Source organism: Typopeltis vanoorti, chromosome 6 (assembly GCF_054136105.1).
Source record: "Typopeltis vanoorti isolate ZY-2024b chromosome 6, IOZ_Tvanoo_1.0, whole genome shotgun sequence".
Classification (NCBI taxonomy): domain Eukaryota; kingdom Metazoa; phylum Arthropoda; class Arachnida; order Uropygi; family Thelyphonidae; genus Typopeltis; species Typopeltis vanoorti.
Genome location: NC_143554.1, coordinates 66221676 through 66241760, shown reverse-complemented (window position 1 = coordinate 66241760; position 20085 = coordinate 66221676). Strand labels below are relative to the sequence as shown.

At 34.5% G+C, this 20085-nt stretch overlaps 1 protein-coding gene across 1 annotated transcript in view; it reads left to right on the top strand.

Moving 5' to 3' along the window:
- The window catches only part of Nipped-A (Transcription-associated protein Nipped-A), a 936100-nt gene that overhangs the window by 277013 nt on the left and 639002 nt on the right, over nt 1-20085 (top strand). The window contains exons 20-22 of the mRNA XM_090393977.1: nt 4634-4728; nt 4818-4983; nt 16300-16466. Of these exons, the coding sequence (XP_090250103.1) occupies nt 4634-4728; nt 4818-4983; nt 16300-16466 (428 nt within the window). The remainder of the gene's footprint in view (nt 1-4633; nt 4729-4817; nt 4984-16299; nt 16467-20085) is intronic.

Below are 20085 nucleotides of genomic sequence, written 5' to 3'. Positions count from 1 at the left end.
TATCCTTTGCAGCTGTTAGTCTGCTGCCACGACTATCCACCAGTGTTAATCTGCCATAATTATTCTTCCTCTTGCTTGCCATGTAACGGAAAAGTTCCCTTGGGTTAACCTTGGCCTGACTAGCCAATTTCCTCTCATTCTGCACTTTTTTTTTCTTTACCATGCTAGTCACGTTCCTGGCCTGCACTTTATACCCTTCACGGATCTGATTACCACCAACTGTCTTGTACCTCCTCCATAACATTTTCTTTTCTAACACAGCCTGCTTGATTTCACTGTTCATCCATTTCACTCCTACTCTATTTACTCGCTTAGCCCTTTGTATGCAGTCACACATTGCTTTTGTCAGATGCTGCCTTGTAAGTTTCCATGCATTGTCAACACCTTTTTTACTCAACTCATCTACCCAACATACTGATGCTAAGTTACTCCAGAGCTTCCTATATTCACCTGCTTTATACTATCACATGTATCCATTTTTGCAGTGACCTTTTCTTGTTTCATCACTTCCCAGACAAGTACCTCATGATCATTCTCACCAAGTGGTGGCAGTGTGAACACTTCATTGACATCCACATCATGTGAAGTTGTCACCAAATCCAAAACATTAAAACCTCTAGTGGCTTCAATCACATCTTGCTTAAGATACAAATTTGCTCTCCTTGTTCTCACACACAATCTCCTCCTCCCAGTCTATATTCCTGTAATTAAAGTCTCTCATTGGATCACCTTCTTTTTACATGCCCAACTAATTTGCCTAAACATTTCACAATCCATATTCTCTGTATTCCCTGGCCTATAACAGCATCCTATCAGATATACTAACCTGTTTGTTTCACTTTCACACCACACAAATTCAAAATCTGTGCGTATACTATCAACTTCCACACTTGGCAGACACAATTCCTCTGCAATCCTTAACAGCACCCCCCCCCCCCTCCTCTTTTCACATTTCTGTCCTTCTAATTCTATTCCTGACATCACACCCTCCTCAGACAACCAAGTTTCACTTATTCTAATTATTATACTGTCTCAGTCAATGCAACAAACTCGGCTCTCTTGTTTCGAATACTCCTTACATTTGTGTATAAACATAACAGTCGCTGTGTGTTTGAGACCATTCTACCTGCATCAACATTCTCTATTCTAGCTGCTATACTACACCTTTCTCTTCGATCTGACCATTCCTGTTTCCCTGATCCTGACTGTGATTTCCATTCCTACCTGTCTTGTACTCACCTTTATGCATTCCATCAACTTGTGCTGCTGCAACCACATCTTGAACCTCACCTCCATCTTCCTCCTGCCATACACTGTTCATTTGTGCTGTCCTGTTTCACAGGTAGACTTCGATCATTTGTTACATTAACTTCTTGACTCTGTGCCTTTTGAGAAAACAATCCTATCCTATCCCAATGGCTTTAACAGGCCTTTAAGGCCCACAACCTTCCAAGCACACTTGGATTTCGTAACAGAAATACAACAATAAGATGGTCAGCCTTATGCCTCTATGTATTCCTGACTATCCCTGTGTGTTCACAGGGCAGGTTGCCTGCTTGCGGGATGAAAAACCCCAGATAAACTGGTGGGGAAAAACCCTGCTGTCCACGCCCAAGACCGGCTATCTTGACTATGGCTGAGGAAGATCCTTAAGCCCCTCACGTCGTCAACGGGAATTGAGCCTAGTACACTCCTTCCCCAGGCATATGGTTGCGAAGCACAAAGCCACTAGGCTAACCGTGCAGACTTTGGGAAAACAGTAGTCTTACTAAATGCCCCAAATCCAACCCACTCAAATGTAATCCCTCAGCTTTATACCATTCCATCTTCCCTTCAAATTCACTCCACAGATTTACAAATTGAACCCTGTTTGCCTCTTGAATCCCCCTTTACCGAATATCTACCTGCCTCTTGTTTATTATATTATATAAAGCTGAAATTTATTTTTTCATTTTACCTTTTGTCCCTAATTGTATTCCCTTCTCCCTTCTCTCTCTCTCTCGCAAACACCCCACCTTTCTTTTTATTTATTTTTTCCTGTTGTCCTCGACCAAGTTAATTTAGAACTTCCTCTTTTCCTGTTTCCTTCTGGGATCATTTTCAAAGCTGCTCTTAGAATTTCTCCTTTGTCCATTCTCAATTATGGCAATTCAACTCCTATCTTCATCTTTTTTTATTTTACTATAAATATTTTTTATTTATTTATTACTATTATATTTCTTTTGCTTTGTTTATGTAACTCATCATTTGTTGAGTTAAAAGATTTTTAGTATGGCCACTGTATAACAAATGATATCTATACCTAATATGAAACAAACTAATTGAGAACTATTAATTAATTAAAAATATAGTTTTCGAACACTTTGTTGAAAACTGTAATTTCCTTCTGTTTTTGTTCATTTCTGTATCACTGATTCATGTAATAATATGGCCATCACATTGCTGTTGAGGATCACTATTTTGGTTTTTGTTATGATATTTGGATAATTTGTATATATATCATTCATTCTCTGGATTGTTTTCATATATCATTCAGTCTTTTGTTTTGTTGTTCTTTGTGTATTTATACCTATCAGTTCCACCTTCAGTATCAATAATAGTTCTCAAGTATGTACAAGATGCTATCAAAAGAAACCGGACTGTGCCAGATACTCACCTACAGATTGAGTTAGTCTCACGCAGCCAGGTGTGTCAGTGGCATAGACATTGTTGAGTCAGCCTGCCACATGGCATTGAGCTGTGTTCACCATAACTTGTGTACTGTACTCCCACAGATGCGAGACCCTTCGACACTTCTGCACATATTAGAAGGAGAATCCATTCCGATATTTAATCAATGCGTTTCATGGGATGAGTGTTTATTATTATACATTGGAAAATTAGCTTTCCTTTTTATGAAAATTCTAGTTTTTAAAGTCGTAAGTAACTATTTTCTAATACAACAGTTGGAAAATATTGTGATTTTGAGTGTTGGTGATGAATTTGTACATCCTTTATTCCCCCCCCCCCCCCCCAAAAAAAAAAAAAAAAAAAAAAAAAAAAACATGAATTGGCTATTCCAAGCTTGGTTGTATGAAATGTGGGTGTACAATAATGCATGTTATTCTTATCCTATGTTTGTGCCATTCTTCGATTTTGCCATGAATGTGAAATTAGAACAAAGGGCAAATGTAAAATTTTGTGTAAAACTGGGAAAATCTGCAACAGAGACCCTTGAATTACTTTGTAAGGCATATGAAAACAAAGCCGTGAGCCAAACTCAGTGTTTTGAGTGGCACTCACGGTTTTTGTGAACCATCTTAGAGGATGATGAGAAGCTAGGACAACCGACCACCAGTACAATCCATGAAATGTTGGAAAAATTCACCTGATTATACATGCTGATTGATGCATCACCATCTAGGAAGTTGCTGACAGAGTTGGAATTTCATATGGAACCATTCAAACGATCATCGCAAGAGATTTGAACATGCATCAGATTGCTGCCAATTTCGTTCCCTGTCTCTTGACTTCTGACCAGAAGGAGCATCATGTGATTATCTGTCAAGATCTCCATCAAAAGGCCATTGATAACCCAATCATTTCAAGGGTCATCACAGAGGATGAGATTTGGGTTTATGACTACTGCCCGCAAACAAAACATCAGTCATCACTGTGGAAGAGTCTACATTCCCCAAGACTGAAGAAGGCAAGGAAAGTCAGAAGTGTGACAAAGAGCATGTCGATTGTTTTTTTGACATTAATGGGTGTGACAGAGAATTTGTCACACCTTGTCAGATGGTCAATGCAGAATTCCACTGAAATGTTTTAAGGCAGTTTTCGAAATGTTTTAACAAGTGTTTTCCAGAGAAGATGTTAAAAATGACCGAAATTGTGGCAAAGCCGCAACTGGCTCCTCCACCACAACAACACTCTGATTTAAGTACTCATCCTCTGCACTTGCCAGATTTAGCCTCTGGTGACTTATTTTTGTTTCCAAAAATGAAATTGAAGCTGAAGGAGCAGCAGTTAGACCTTTAAGGAGATCCAAGAAGAAGAACTGCAAGGAGTGCTTGATGTGCTTAAACAAAAAAGACTTTCAGGAAGCATTTTGTGGGATCACTGCATGAACTTCAAAGGGATTGAAGGGGGTTGAGTCCAAATTTAAATTGAGTAAATTGTCAAGATTTTATTAGCCTAGATCAGTTTCTTTTTCAGAGCAGATACGCTGTCCACTTGGCCGGCTTAATGGCGTGTTAAAAAGTATTGCAAGCATTGTCAACTCTGTCTTACACAAGTCCTTATCTCAAAGCATTCTGATGTTTGCTGTACATTAACACAACTTTTGCTTTCTTTATAATTCATGTCTGTTAGTTCAGACAGAAGCTCTAGCAAAATCAGCAAATAGTTTATTTTGTATGGATCTGTAAATTTCAAAAAAAAAAAAAAAAAAAAAAAATCCTTTTTTATTCACAGTCCCTATGTTATACATAAATCTATATGATAATTAATGTATCTTGAATATAATGTTGCCCTTACTAAACTGAATATTCTTTTCCAATTATAATAATTGCTTCAGTTAAAATTATGTATGTATAGTGCTGATTTATCAAGGATGAAAGGTATATATAAATTGTTTTGTTTTCCTTTACAGCCAATATGGAAAGGTCCAATTTATGTCTCAAACTATTTAAATTAGTATTTGGTTCAGTTGCATTTTTTGCTGCAGAAAATGAACAGATGCTGAAGGTAATTTATTTAACTTTTAATTTATACATTACACTGTTTTATGAATATTTCAAAATTTGGTTAATACTCATTTTTTCTCTCTTGCATAGCCTCATCTCCATCAGATAGTGAATAGGTGCATGAAGTTAGCATTGTTAGCCAAAGAGCCATATAATTATTTCTTGGTTTTAAGAGCACTGTTTCGTTCAATTGGTGGAGGAACTCATGATTTATTGTACCAAGAATTTCTTCCTCTTCTTCCTGATTTGTTGCAAGGTAAGTTTTTTAAAGCAAAAATATCAGGTGCTACATCCTCTGTCCAAAAAGAATCCAAACTTTTGATAGAAAATAAAACACAGGCCAATTAAAATTAATCAAATAATTTATTTCAATCAATATACTCTCCTTCAGCTTCGATACAGCATTTGGCATGGTCAATTAATTTGTTAAATGAGTTTTTTATATCGGTTTTTGGGATACTGATGAGCGTCATGATTACTGTTGCTTGAACGTTTTCAATGGTGTCATATCGCTTTCCTTTCATTGGTAAATGAAGTTTGGGGAAGAGAAAGAAGTCACAGGGTGCTAAAATCAGGTGAATACAGCGAGTGATCCAACACACAAACTTGGTTTTTTGCTCACAAACTGTCTCGCAATGTTCGAACAATGAGATGGTGCATTTATTGCAAAAGTGACCAGTTGCCTGCATCACGATATTCATGCCATATGTGATGAATTCTTGCTGTCAATTGCCTCAAAACTTCAAGATAAAACTCGCAATTGACTGTTTGGCCAGGCGGAACGAATTATTTGTGGATATCAAATCAGCATTATCTTTACTTTTGACTTCCATAAGAAGGTGGGAGACCACCAGAAGAGGGATCCCCTTCTTCTGGTGGTCTCCACTCAGCACTCTGGTGCTTTGTTTCAGGCTCATACTTCAATGCACCATGTTTCGTCACCAGTAACGATCATTTCAAGGAAGTTTGAGTCCTTGTGAGCAGTTTTAATGAGGTCATTGCAGTGTTCAATTTGATGCATTTTTTGGTTGTCGGTCAACTTGTTGGGAACAAATCGCGAATTCAATTTACGAAGCCCCAAACTCTCATTCAAAATGTTGCGCACAGTTGATTTTGGAATTCCCAATTCATCTTCAATCAATCTGGATGATTTCGGGTTTTCTTTGATGACATCGTGCACTTTTTGGATGTTAACTTTGCTCGGTACAGTTTTTGGACAGCCTTGCATTTCATCTTCCTCAAGCATCTCACAACCACTTTGAAATCGCTTAAATCACTCGTAAACTTAAGTACAGGATAAGCATTCGTCACTGTATGGTTTTTGAAGCATTTGATGCGTTTCCGTAAAAACTTACCAAGTTTAACACAAAAGTCAATCGCAGCTCTCTGTTTGAAACTCATTTTCCGACTGTTCGTCAAAACAGACTGTCGCTCTTGGCGCTATGACTCGGCTTCTAATGAAACAAATGTCATAAACAGTTGACACAATACTAATGAAGGTTGCTGCTTTTGACAACAAAAAGATACAAGGTGACGTCACTAGTTTCTTCCATTTTCGAAAAATTCAGTTTCTTTTTGGACAGAGGGTGTATATAGAATGACTGTGTAATTTATGATATTTAATTAGCTGAAATTTGGTTGAGAGTTTTACTGCACTGTTTTGTTATCTTCTTCTTTATTCATTTTGGAAGGGCATATTCTGGAGTGTATTTGGGGTTGCACTGAATTCAGTCAAACGACACAATTCATTTCTAACTTATGAAGTGATTTTGTGTCTCTCACATATGTAGTACCCATTATCCATCAGTATGCATATCATAAATTTGTTCCAACTGGATATATTATTATTACAACCCCCCCCCTCAAATTAAATATGTTTTTATTAATTTGTTTATTCATTGCAATTTTGGTTCCACATAGATAATTTTTTATGGCCAAATTTGATAAAAATTATTTGAAATTTTGACCGAATACAGCATGGTAGGCTGTTGCATAAATTGGAGAATATGTGTTTGGTTTATAGAATATTAGCATGGATAAGAGAGTGACAGACTGACTATCAAAAAGTGGTATTTGGGGGATGTGAGTCTGCAAGATTTAAGGTAACCAGTGGTGTACCACAAGGATCATTATTCAATCTGTACATTAATGAAATTAATGTTGAAATGAACATTTACATGTAAAGATAAGGATGTCATTTTGCCTCTTTACAAGGCCTTGATAAGATCTCACTTGGACTGTTGTGTTCACGTCTGGTCACCTGTTTCCATAGTGATTCTGATATATTGGAGAGAGAGAGAGTGCAAAGGAGAGTGTTCAAAATGATATTAGGATTGTGTAATACTGATTATGAAGACAGCTTGAGAATTTGTAGACTGCAGTCACTAGCAAACAGGAGAAAGAGGGGTGATATGATTGAGACTTACAAACTTCTGAAAGGGTATACAGGATATCAATTGATGGAATTTTTAAATTTGTGGAGGATGGGGAAAGAACTAGAGATCATCCTTGGAAGCTGAGAATGAAGGCTGCCAAGACGGGTCTGAGGGATGGATGGATTTTTCTCTCATAGGGTGGTGTGTGATTGGAATGGTGTGCAAGCTATGTAAACAAATTCAAGAATAAGTATGGTAGCTGTTGCGTGTAATATGTGGCCTTCCTCAATGAGTCCCTGACTCCCTGGAGATCTTGCTTAATAATAATAAACTACAAGTAACTGTTGCCCAATAATATGCCTACCACCTATGCTTAAGCGGGTTACTGCGATCATAGCAAATTCCATATACCACTATTTATCAGATAATCAGATTTATCCGTTTGAACAAAAAGGCAATTTTCAACAATCCAGAGTTAAAAAAAGACCAGATCCTTGTTAATAAAATGAATCTTAGAAGAATTCAAAAAGACGAAAAAGTAACTTAAACATGGCATGGATAGACCATAAGAAAGCATTAGATTCCCTCCCACACTCCTGGATCCTAAAATGACTACAAATATTTGGAATTAGCAAAAACATATGTTCCTTTCTGGCTGTTGCTATGAAATGGTGGAAAACAATTTTAATAGTGAATAATGAATGATTTCCGGAAATATCAGCATTAAACGTGGAATTTTCCAAGGTGATTTCTTGTCACTGTTGCTCTTCAACATTTCTTTGATACCTTTTATCTATGATTCTGAACAAAACAAAACTTGGATATGAAATTCCTAAATGTAATATTAAAATTTTCTGTCTACTGTATATGGATGACTTGAAGTTATATGGAAAATTGAATCAGCAAATAGACTCTCGACTGAACGCAGTTCGTATTTTCAGTCAGGACATCAAAATAGAATTTGTGTTAGATAAATGCGCAATTTTATCTATTAAATGAGGAAAGATTAATAACACTAACAATCTTAATTTTGATCAAGAGAAATATATAAAAGCATTTTCAGCTGACGAATATGTAAATATCTAGGAATATTAGAAGCCTGTGACGTTCTCCACTTGAAAGTTAAATAACAGGCAGCAGAATACCCCAAAAGAGTTAGAAATATTCTGAAAACAAAACTAAATGGATCTAATACAATTAGAGCAACGAATTCTTGTGCTATACCAATGTTGCAATACACAGCTGTCATAATAGATTGAACAAAAGAAGACCTGGACAAATTGGACTGCAAAACTAATAACTATGCATAATACATCCACGAAGTGATGTTGACCGGTTGTTCCTACCAAGGAGAATAGGTGGACGGGGTCTGCTGCAAGTGAGACAGACTGTGGAAGAAGAAGAAATTAGTATAAAAATGACATTGACAATAGCTCTGAGAAAATGCTTCAAGCAGTTACACAAGAGGGTCTTCTGAAAGTAATAGGAAACAAATGCAATTCCAAAAAAGGAACAGCAAAATAGCCGATATGCGTGCTGGAAAAATAAACCATTGCATGACTAATTTCTTAGATACTGAGGACAAAATTGACATGAACAAGACATGGCAATGGCCACAATATAGATATATTTAAAAAAAAAAAAAACCAGAAGGATTTATTCTAGCAGCTAAAGAACAGGCTTTACTAACTAATGTAATGAAAGCAAAAATTTTGAACATCAATAATAACAGCAAATGCATATTATGTGACCAGAAAGATGACACTGTAGAACATCTAATTAGTGCCTACAGCAAGATAGCTCAAACTGACTATAAATACTGCCATGATCAACTGGCCAAAATAATTCATTGGCATGTATTTAAAAAATATGACTTTTCTACATCTGATAACTGGTGGCAGAATAACATAGAGACAGCATTGGAAAACGAAACAGCAAAAATTCTCTGGGACTTTCGAATACAAACTGATCAGCATTTGGAACACAATACACCTGACATCACAATTATCAAACATCGACAGGTTTGGATTATTGATATCGCAGTACCCAGTGATGATAACATTAACAACAAAGAACTGGAAAAAATGACTAAATATCAAGATCTGGCAATCGAAGTTGGTAGGCTGTGGCTTAAACGTGCTAAAGTTATCCCAATAGTTATTAGTGCACTTGCTACAATTTCAAAGATACCATCCAACTATTTACAGCAATTAAACATCAACAAAGTGACCCCATATGATCTACAAAAACCACATTACTTGAAACAGTCAACATTTTACGACAATACCTGACAAACTATTCCTAGATTCTTGGGTAGAATCTGAATCTGATGGCCTTATTCTGTATGATAGCATGTCTTAAGGAAATACCAACTAGTTTGAATTTATCCAGAACATTAAAACTTTTTCTGTTTTTACAATGTGATTGTCATATTTATAGATAACTGTACAATTAGCTAAGCACTTTTCACTTCACTAAGAACATCTTTGATTTTGACAACTAACTATGGTAGTATGAACTACGTTTAGCCTGCAGCCTGTGTTAGCATTCAGTACTCTATTGTCCCTCAGATTAATCATTTTAATCTTAGTAAATAACCTAATATGCTCAAATTTTTTTTTTTTTAACTAGAAGCAGCTCTGTTCTCACTTTCAATTATTACAATAATTACAATTGTAATTAATAACTATTGTTATTTATCATCATCACACGTATCAAGGATTTAGGCCTAGCATGGTCTGTTCCGGCCTTAGAAGTCATCGTTGAATCGTTTTTAGTGGACGTCCTGGCTTTCTTTTTCCTAATGGCTTGTACTTTAAGGCTTGTTTTGGTAATCTTTCTGTTTTCATTCTTTGAATGTGTTCCATCCATTTATGTTTATATTTTTTAATTTTTTCTATTACAGGTTCTTGGTTTAATTCTTTCATAATTTCTTCATTTCTTTTGTGATCAAATAGGGTATACTTTCCAGTTTTTCTCATAAACCTAATTTCTGCTGTTATTAATCTTTGTTTGTCATTTTGTTTTATTGTCCAGATTTCACTTCCATACAATGACTAGTAGTGCTAATGTATTGTATACTTTTAGTCTGGTTTGTTTTTGAACTAGGTTCGGTTTAGATATAGAGTTAATTACACCCGTTATTTTTAAATATTTCACAATTTTTACATTTATATCTTTTTCATTTTCATATGTGTTCATACATCCTAGGTAGTTAAATGAATTCACCTGTTCTAAGACAGGTGAATTCATTTAACTAAGATCTTGTTATCTATTACTATTTTAGTTCTTGCTGGATCTTGTCCTTTAAAGGCCACAGTTTTTTTTTTTTTTTTTTTTTTCCTGTTGATATTATCATACCATAATCTTTGGCTATCTCATTGAGATCTGAAATGGCTTTCTGTAACTTATCTTCAGAATTTGTAATTAATTGGTTGTCGTCAAAAAAGGAGGGTGTTTAAGTTCACTGTAGGAGAAAGTTTAATTCCTTGATGTATATTTTTATTCCATTTTATTATTATTTCATTTAAGTAAATATTAAAAAGAGTTGCTGAGAGGGGGACATCCCTGTTGGACCCCTTGGTTTATCTCTCTCGCATATGGTAGCTTGTGATTTAATCTTATTTGTATTTGATTATTTTCATATATACTTGTGACAGCTTTTAGGATATTATTTGGTATTTGTCTTTCTTTTAATATGTTAAATATGTTTCTTTTAACTTTGTTAAATGCTTTTCCAAAGTCAATAAATGCAATATGTGTTTCTAAATTGTAATCTCTTTTTTCTCTATTATTAATTTTAGACAAAAGGCTGGGTCTATACAGGATCGTCCTTTTCTAAATCCATTCTGTACTTCTAAAATAAAGTTTTTGGAATATTTCATTAGTTTGCTATTTAAGATTCTGCTATATATTTTGTAACAGGAATTTAGTATACTGATACCTCTATAGTTTTTAAGGTCATCTCTGTTACCTTTTTTAAAGATAGGAATCACAATTGCTTTTTTCCATTCTATTGGTGGGGGGGAAGGGGATGGATACCAGTTGAATAAATTTTATTTAAAAATAATAAGAGCCTTTCTTTGAGTCTTGTTTCTGCATATTTATATAGTTCTGAACCTAGCATATCTTCTCCAGGTGATTTTCTGTTTCTTGTTTCTTTCAGGCTGATTTCTAATTCTTCCTTAGTTATTTCCTTTTCATTTTCGTTAATTGTTTGCCAGTTGTCTTTTTTAAAATATTTGTCTGTCCACAATTTTGTGTAGTAATTTAGAAATTTTTCTAATTTCAATTCGGTGTTTAATTTTATGTTTTCTTTGGTATCTGCATTTAAGTGTTTCAAAATCTTATATAACATTGGGTCTTATTTTATATAAATTGTATTCTAAATTTGAAACAAATTTGTTCCATGATTCACTGTTCTTTTTCTGACTTCTCTTTTAGCTATGGCTCTCATTCTTTTATATTCTATTTCATCTTCTAATCTTTTACTGCTTAACCATTTGTGATAGGCTTCTTTTTTCTTTTTGATTATTTCTTTGATTGTATCATCCCAGATCTGCAGTTTTTCTTTTCATTGAATTTTTTCGTCTTTCCTAAGCTTTCGTTTGCTGCTGCATTTAGTATCGTTTTTATATTAAGCCATTCTATTTCTATTTCTTCATTTTGTTTTATTTTATCTAGATATTGGTTAATTCTTTGTTCATATAGCCATTGTACATTTGTGTCATTCAATAGTCTAGTTTTATAAACAAATGTTTAAAATTTTCTTTCTGTTCTTGTTACTTGTAGCCATTTAGGTGGTAATCTTAATTTTAACGAGGAAGTGATCACTGGTTATTTCATATCCTCTGTGAACTCTAACATCTAGTGAAAATTTTGATGTCTTTTCATTTAATATAAAAATCATCGTCATCTACCTTATACCCTCTTTTACCTTGCGGTGTCATATCTAATATTGATTTCCATCCTCTTGCTGCCCAAGTAAATTTATGTATGTCTTTATGTTTATAGAAGGAATTCATTTTTTTTAGGTTATTATAAGCTACAAAGTCAATCAATTTTTTATCATTCCTGTTTAGAGTATGTTCTCCATGTATTCCTATATTATTACTAATTTTCGTGTTTCCAATTCTTGCATTTAAGTCTCCTGCTAAAATTATGTTATCATTTTTATTTATTTTATTATATATGTTTTGTAGCTGATTATAAAAATCAATATTATCTTGTTCTCTACCCTCTTCTGGGGCATATAAACCAATTATTGTTAAATAGCCTCAATCTATTTTTATTCTAGCTTCTATTATTCTTTCATTCCATAATTTATAATGTTTTAACTGTTTTGAAAGGGAGTTATGTATTCAAATCATGACTCCTGCTTGTGCTCTTTGGTCTCTGTCAACTCCACTGTATATCACACTAACATTTTTTGTTCTCATAGTGCTTAATTTCTTTTTTGTTTCAGTGATTACTACTATTTTAAAATTTCTTTCATTTAATAATTGGTCTAATTCTATTTCTTTATATATGCTATTCCTCTTACATTCCAGTTTGCTATGTGCATTATATTTTGTCGTTTCCATTTTTGTTTTACCTTTTCCATTCCAGGGTTGTTTCCTATAGATTCAATCCGATTATCTTTTTCTGTCAGCTTACCAGTAGAATTATGTTCTCCATGTCAGGGGACTATCCTAATGATGGAATAGTTCAGTGGTAGGGCTGCTACCTTAAGGCTTCTGAACTAGCCTTCTTCCGAATTTAAACCCATAGGAGGAATAGGGTATATTGAAGGGGGAAAGAGTAGATTATGGAAGAATTATAGTAAGGTTTATAGAGAGGGCATAGTTGTAAGGCCAGAAATGAAAAGACCCCATGGCCCTTGAGTACTCTAATAGCATAGGGATCACAAAATATGAAGAGTTGGTTGATAAGGCCTTATAGTAAAGATTAAAGTAAGTGGATCTTCCACAAAGTAGAAGAAGAGGATAGATCCATCTAGGGCAGTGCTTCCAAAACTTCTGGATGTCGGCCCCCTTTGCAAAAATTAAAATATTTCACCCCCCCCCTCGAAAAAAATCATAATAGAGAGGTATATTATTATAATATTTATTGTATTTATATTCAATACAAAACATGCACAGCGAATATTGCAAAAATCAAATGCATATATTACATTTTTTGCCTCTTACCGTTTGGTTCTGAAGACGTTGCGGGCTGTTCTGGTAAAATATGAAATACTATCCTTTTTTTTTTGAGTCTGTTTCTGCTTCTTCGGATTGTTCGCGGGAATTTTTTTTTATTTTTTATCAGTCACTTATCCATCTCAGGTTAAATTTTTTAACGAAGAATACATCAAATAATATCACCACTTACCGATACTGGCACACCACAGACTGAACATGAAATTAGTGAATATTATCTGAATAAGTGAATCCCTGGACCAGGAACATTTTTCTGTTTTGTGACTTTTCTCCCTTTACGGTAATTAAGCCTAACGCGAAACAGACAGCAAAGGCATATGATTGGTGCAGTATTAACAAAAGATCGCGCAACCGAAAGATAAAAGCATAGCTGACAATTGAATTGAAATGCTAACACTCTTCAACCGAATTCCATATGTGAAACTGCCATAACATTCATTATAGATATATATTACTTAGTTTTAACACTTTTACGAATTTTATCACGTTCGGTTGAATTTTATTGCTGCCTTGGGAAATCGAACTCACACACATCTAATTAATAACAATTGTGTTTAGTTAGATACTGTGTTTGCCCATGCAACATATGATTTTGTTTCAGTCTATACAGCATAGTTTCTGTATGAGGGGACATGTGATTCATTAATTAGTGTTTTTATCCCAGTTGTCTCTAATTGCACTATTTGTTGAGAAATATATTACACAGACTCCTCATATTATGCCAATGAATAAGGCATAATAAAAGTACTTGTTTGTATTTCCTCTGCAGTATAGTGGCTGTTAGGGAGGGCATGTTGTTTACCACTGCAAGCAGTTACTATCTCCCCACATGAACTTGTTTAAGCTTTTTTTCATGTGTGAAGTATATGCGAAACTCTTATTGGTAACAGAAAACTAGCTTGGTTGACAGTGATAATATAAAACTAGTTTTGATATGTCAACAGTCCCTGATTACTACGAACAGTGATGAAAGGGAGAGGAAGATTTGGTGCTTCCCTGGAGTGCATTTGAAGTAAATACAATTAACCACTGCTTTGAAATGAAACATATGAATAAGCAATATTTACTAATATTCATTAAGCACCGAAATACGCAGGAAGCAAAGTTTATGAACCAACACCAATGTGTGAATTTTTCCATTAAAATATAAAAAATAACAAAAAAGAAATAACAAAAGTTAAATACGTTTCTTTTAAAATAAAAAAATCTACTTAGTCTTAAAACATTAAAAATTTGTTTTCATTATTTCACGGCCCCCCTCAACAAAACCTACGGCCCCAAGGGGGCCGCGGCCCACAGTTTGGGAAGCGCTGATCTAGGGGTCCATGGGAGTGCCACTTCCCTTACAATCAAGATAATTGCCCCTTATGGCCCTGTTGGTCTACGAGTCCATATTCAGTATTTTCGGACCACCCCACCATGCACGCACACACATGGTGGGCTCCCCTATCCCCCACCCGGGTGAAGCGCTCTCTAGGGGTTACAGTCTCTCCCCCCCTTCCCCCCCCAGAGAACTATTGTTATTAATTACAATAATTTTATTGTCATTCATTTATTGTTTTGTCTTCTATTTCATCCTTGGTTTCCAAAAAACTCTCTATCTTATATTGATCACGACTATATTTCTCTTCTGATGGGTGGATGGATTTGAGACTTACTCTGTATATATCTCAAATCCATCCAATGTTGGAATACTACTCTCATATTTAGGTGGTGAACCTGAAACCTCACCAAAAATTCATGATGCAGTTCAGAAAAGGGAGATGTTTTCAATTAATGATCTCCCTCCACGCAAGCAGACTCTTTTCAGCCACTCTCTCATAGGTGATCACTTTCCACATTGTTTCTTCTATAGATACACACACACACACACATTTCATGGTTGCAAATTACTGTTTAGCAGAACTACCATCAGTTGTTTCCCATTTCTGTCAGAGATACAGGAACTTAGCAGCATCTGCTCAACATTCTATGCTTCACCCCCCCATGAATTATTTCCAGAGGATTACAACCTCCAGCTGTTTAATAAGAATATGAACAGATTACTCTGCCCTTGAACCCTGCCCATGCATGACATTTATTTGCTATAAGTCCTGCTGCTTCTTGTCTCTGAGAGTGATATATATGAAACTTAATGATATATGATTACTTATAAAACTATTTCTTCTGTGCCATTATAAACAAATGTGGGTAAAACAATCAAAATCAACATAAAACTCAATGAAGTGAAAATCTTAGGTCTCACTTCTTTCTTATGTGTCTCCCATTATTACACTTCTACCTTTTCATGTCATTTTATATGCTTTATGTATAGTTCCTAACAATCTTTTGTCTTCTGTTGTGAATGTTTGATCTCTCACTTTTTATCCTTCTCTTCCCACTTCCTTTATTCTGTTTCCTTTCATCTCCTTTGTTCTTAATTTTTTCCCACCATTTTCTTTGTTTATGTATATACTTCCTGCCATTTCTTTTGAGTTTCCCAATTCATTCTCCATGTTGATCTTTTTCCTCTAAATTTACTGTAGTGAACTTTGAAATATAACAGTTTAGAGGAAAAAGATCTACATGTTTTGCTACAGCAAAACCCTATGTGGACCATAGGGTTTTGCTGTAGCAAATGTGTACTATATATAATTTTTCTTTAGCATCTTAAAACTCATTAACTTCTTCAAATGATGGTTTAATTTGTTAATGTAGTTAATTTGGTTAGTGTAAGTTGATTGCTTGGAAAAACTTTTGATGTAATGATTATAGCAGTATTTTCACTTTCTGATTTCAGTATGTTTAATCTATCAGAATCCAATGAGAGTTATTATATAATACTATAATACTCATATTAGTGCATTCGAATTCATAAACATACATTTCCTGAAACAGTTAATTTCTTTTTACTAAAAATGCCTAGGATTTTAATGGAATTATATCAGGATATTATTTCTTCAACAGAGTAAAATCAGACTCTTTGAATAATTATTGTATTGCATTTATTTTTGACAGGGTTAAATAGCCTTCAGAGTGGACTTCATAAACAACACATGAAAGATCTGTTTGTCGAACTCTGCCTTACAGTACCTGTTAGATTGAGTTCACTGTTACCATATTTGCCCATGTTGATGGATCCTCTTGTATCTGCTCTAAATGGTTCACAAACCCTAGTTAGTCAGGTAAGTATTTTCATATACAAAAATATTTTAAAGTTAAAACCAAGGTTGAATTAATTTTTAAATTAATTAAAAATTAAACTTTTTCGCTTTCAAATGAAAGTGAGTTAGCTGGTATCATACTCAGGTGGAAGCGTTTTGCCTCCAAGAAACTTGGAACTTTTATCCTGCAAAACAGGCAACTGACCAGAAGAACATGCATAATGCAGGTAACTCTCATAATACACTGGAATTGCTTTCTGGAGAATCGCTCATTATATTAAAAATGCACAAAATGGGGATGACTATAACTGCACCTATACCTATTAAGTAAGATTGCACCAAATATTTGGTTCTATTTTGATGTAGCTGCTTTGGCATGTTTTTCAGATACTTGGCTTTGGCCAAATCAGAAGAAAGATTCAGCATTTGACCTATCAAAGCAGAAAAATTCCTGTTGCATGCGACATAATTGGGAGAAGCCTCCCCTTATTTTGCATGAACATTCAAGTAGAAGAGTTTTCAAGGCTAATGTTATTAAAGGCTAGTGCTTATTCTGCATTACAATTTCCCTGAAAATTTTTTTTTGATGCTAGCTACTAGCATATTCCTTGAAAGTATTTTTTAGAAGTCAGAAATATTTATAAAGAAGCCATATGTATGCTACTCCTAAAAATGCTGAGAAGTTAATAATTTTATTAATCAAAATTTATCACAAATTCATTTTGATTATTAAATCCATTATTATTCTTTATATTTCACAATTCTAAGGTAAGTTCTGTTAATATTTTTGTTATTTGAAGAAATAAGTTCAATGTGTTTTTCTGATTTTTATGCTGCATTTTTTTAAAAATACAATGTTCTCTATGAAATTCGATGATAGTTTTATTATATTGAAGTGGTGGCAATTATGGATCATCTATATTTTATAGCCAAATGTAGCTTAGTTACAGCTATTTTTTTGGTAGAATTGTATTTGTAAAATAAACATTTGTGAAGCATCTTAATGTTATCGAATATTTTAAATGTAATACAAACTGATGTCAAGTTATATACATTGCCTGGAAAGAAGTCAATGGACACCCCCATGGGCAAGGTGCTTCGCACCATGTAACAAGTTACATGGTTGTAGCTGGTATAAATATGATGTGCCCAGGTCACTAACTATGTCTGGATGAAATGGCTGCGAGAAGGGAACTGATGGAGTTTGAAAGAGGCGTTGTGATAGGATGCCATGTTGCAGGCCTATTTGTTCTGCAAATTGTTCACAAATACGGCCATCCCAGGTCAACAATCAGTGGTACAATACTGAGTTGGGAGTGTAGGAAGTCAAATGTAAGTGCTACCCACAGCGGACGACCCACCACACTCACCGGATGTGACCATAGGATGCTGTGAAGGATAATATGTAAAATCTGCCAACACGTGAAAGCAAATTTCTAGACATCGACTGGAACTTTACTCTGCACAAAAACATACAGAAACAAGATTCGCAACATGGGTTTCCATGTTAGGGCCACGATATGCAAGCCCCACGTTACCCAAACCAACATTCATTTTCAGTGGTGCAAAGAGCGTGTACAGTGGAATGTGGATGCTTGAATCTATGTTGTGAAGTGACAAATCACGCTACACTCTTTATCGAGCAGATGGATGAGTGCTGGTATTGCGGATTCCTAGTAAGCATTTCTTACCAGAGTGTGTAACCCATGGTTTAGTCCTGTTTTGTGGTGCTACAAACATTGAACTCCAAAAGGTATTTGAACATTGTGGACAATGCAGTGCTTCCTACTTTTGGGCATTCTACACCACAAATTAAGAAGTATTGCATTGTTCAGAATGTTTCTATGGAACTGACCAGTGTCTCTTTCAGCAAGACAATGCACTGTCATAAGGCTGCTGCTGTAACTGTGTGGTTTGTGGACATGAACATCACTACACTTGACTGGCCCCTGATCTCGACCGTATTGAACATCTGTGGAATGAACTGGAGAATATTGAGGTCATGGGATGTCTGCCCCACAACAGTCCATGATCCCATTACATGCTGACAGAAAGAATTGTCCAAAATTCTCATTGATCACCAGCATATGCTTGTGGAAAGTATGCCCTGTCATATTGCTGCAATCTTCACAGGGCAAGAAGGTCCAACATCTTATTAAGGTAGGTGCCATGGCTGTTTGTTCCTCATACTAAGGTGTCCGTTGACTTCTTTCCATCTGTGTGTGTGTGTGTGTGTGTGTGTACACACAGAAGAACATATCTAGAGAAAATATATTGCTGGTACTTGAATACCAGCAATATATTGTATTTTTCTCTTGAATGTTTTTGATATTTCCACATAAATTTATTTATCTGTCTTTCATTCAAACCATCCTTACTTATTTCCATTTTAATTCTATTTTCATTAAAAACCATGCCAAATGGTTGAATTCTACTGCCTATTCTGTTGGTTTACTTCTGAGAATGTAGTGATATATTATGTTTTCTTTATTACTGAAGGAACATAGTAGATACTGATATCCTTTGGAAATAGACCTGAGTTAAACTTTTGTGTAGGACCCATGAAACTTTATGGAAGTTTTTGAAAAGAAGGCTAGTTAGCTTCTCTTATATGGTGGTAGTGGTTTTCTGGAAAAATCATCTTTCATCTCCCAATACATGAATCATTTCAGATATTACATAGAAAAGCAAAGCCCACAATCTTAATATTAATTAGCTTTTTTATGAAGCTAATTATATACTGCTATTTTCATGCCAAGTATAAGTAAGAATCAATTTTATTATGATACTTATTCTTTTTTGGGGAAAAAAAAAAGTGGCACTCTTTAAGCCATAATTTTTTTGATATTGTTAGAATTAGTGTTTTGAATTACAGTTAAGCATCTAAGGCTGTGAGGCTAGCATTTTTTTTTTCTCTCTTTTCTTTAGAATTTCACAGTATTAGGCCTATTTGTCTGTTCATTGACACACTATTCACATGTTAAATCCATTTGTTTCCATAGTTATCTATTGTTTATAAAGTTAGTTCTTGTAATATTTTTGATTCTCTCTCTCTCTCTCTCTCTCTTAATATAGTTTATGCAATCTGGTCCTTTTAATATTTCATTTTTGCTGATGTTATTTCTTCCTTGGTCTGTTTTTTTCATTGCCCATGTTTCACTTTGGTATAATATAATAAATAGGTTTAGCTAAGACATTTAATGTTATTAATCTGTTATTTCTGTGTACTAAGTTTGGCTTAAAGATATAAGCCTGGCCTAAAATTTTGGTGAATTTGTTATTATGTTTTAGGTCTGTTTCTCCAGTGTGGCTTATATAACAGCTGAAATAATTAAAATTATTGACTTGTTGAATTAGTTTGTTATTTAGAACTATTTTGCTTCTTATTGGCCTCCTTCCTTTAAATGTAATAGGTTTTGTTTCATCAGGAGGTATTTTCATGCAATATTTAAATATTTAACAGTCCAGATTGTATACAACTGTAAAAATAATAATTTAAAATGATGAATATTTTTACAAATTGTTTGTTAATACCTTATTAGTTTTGGATTTGTAATACACACATAAGCACTTGCGATGTGCCTGTTATTGATATTATTCAAAAGGAAATGTAAAGCTGTTACAAATATATAGCACAATT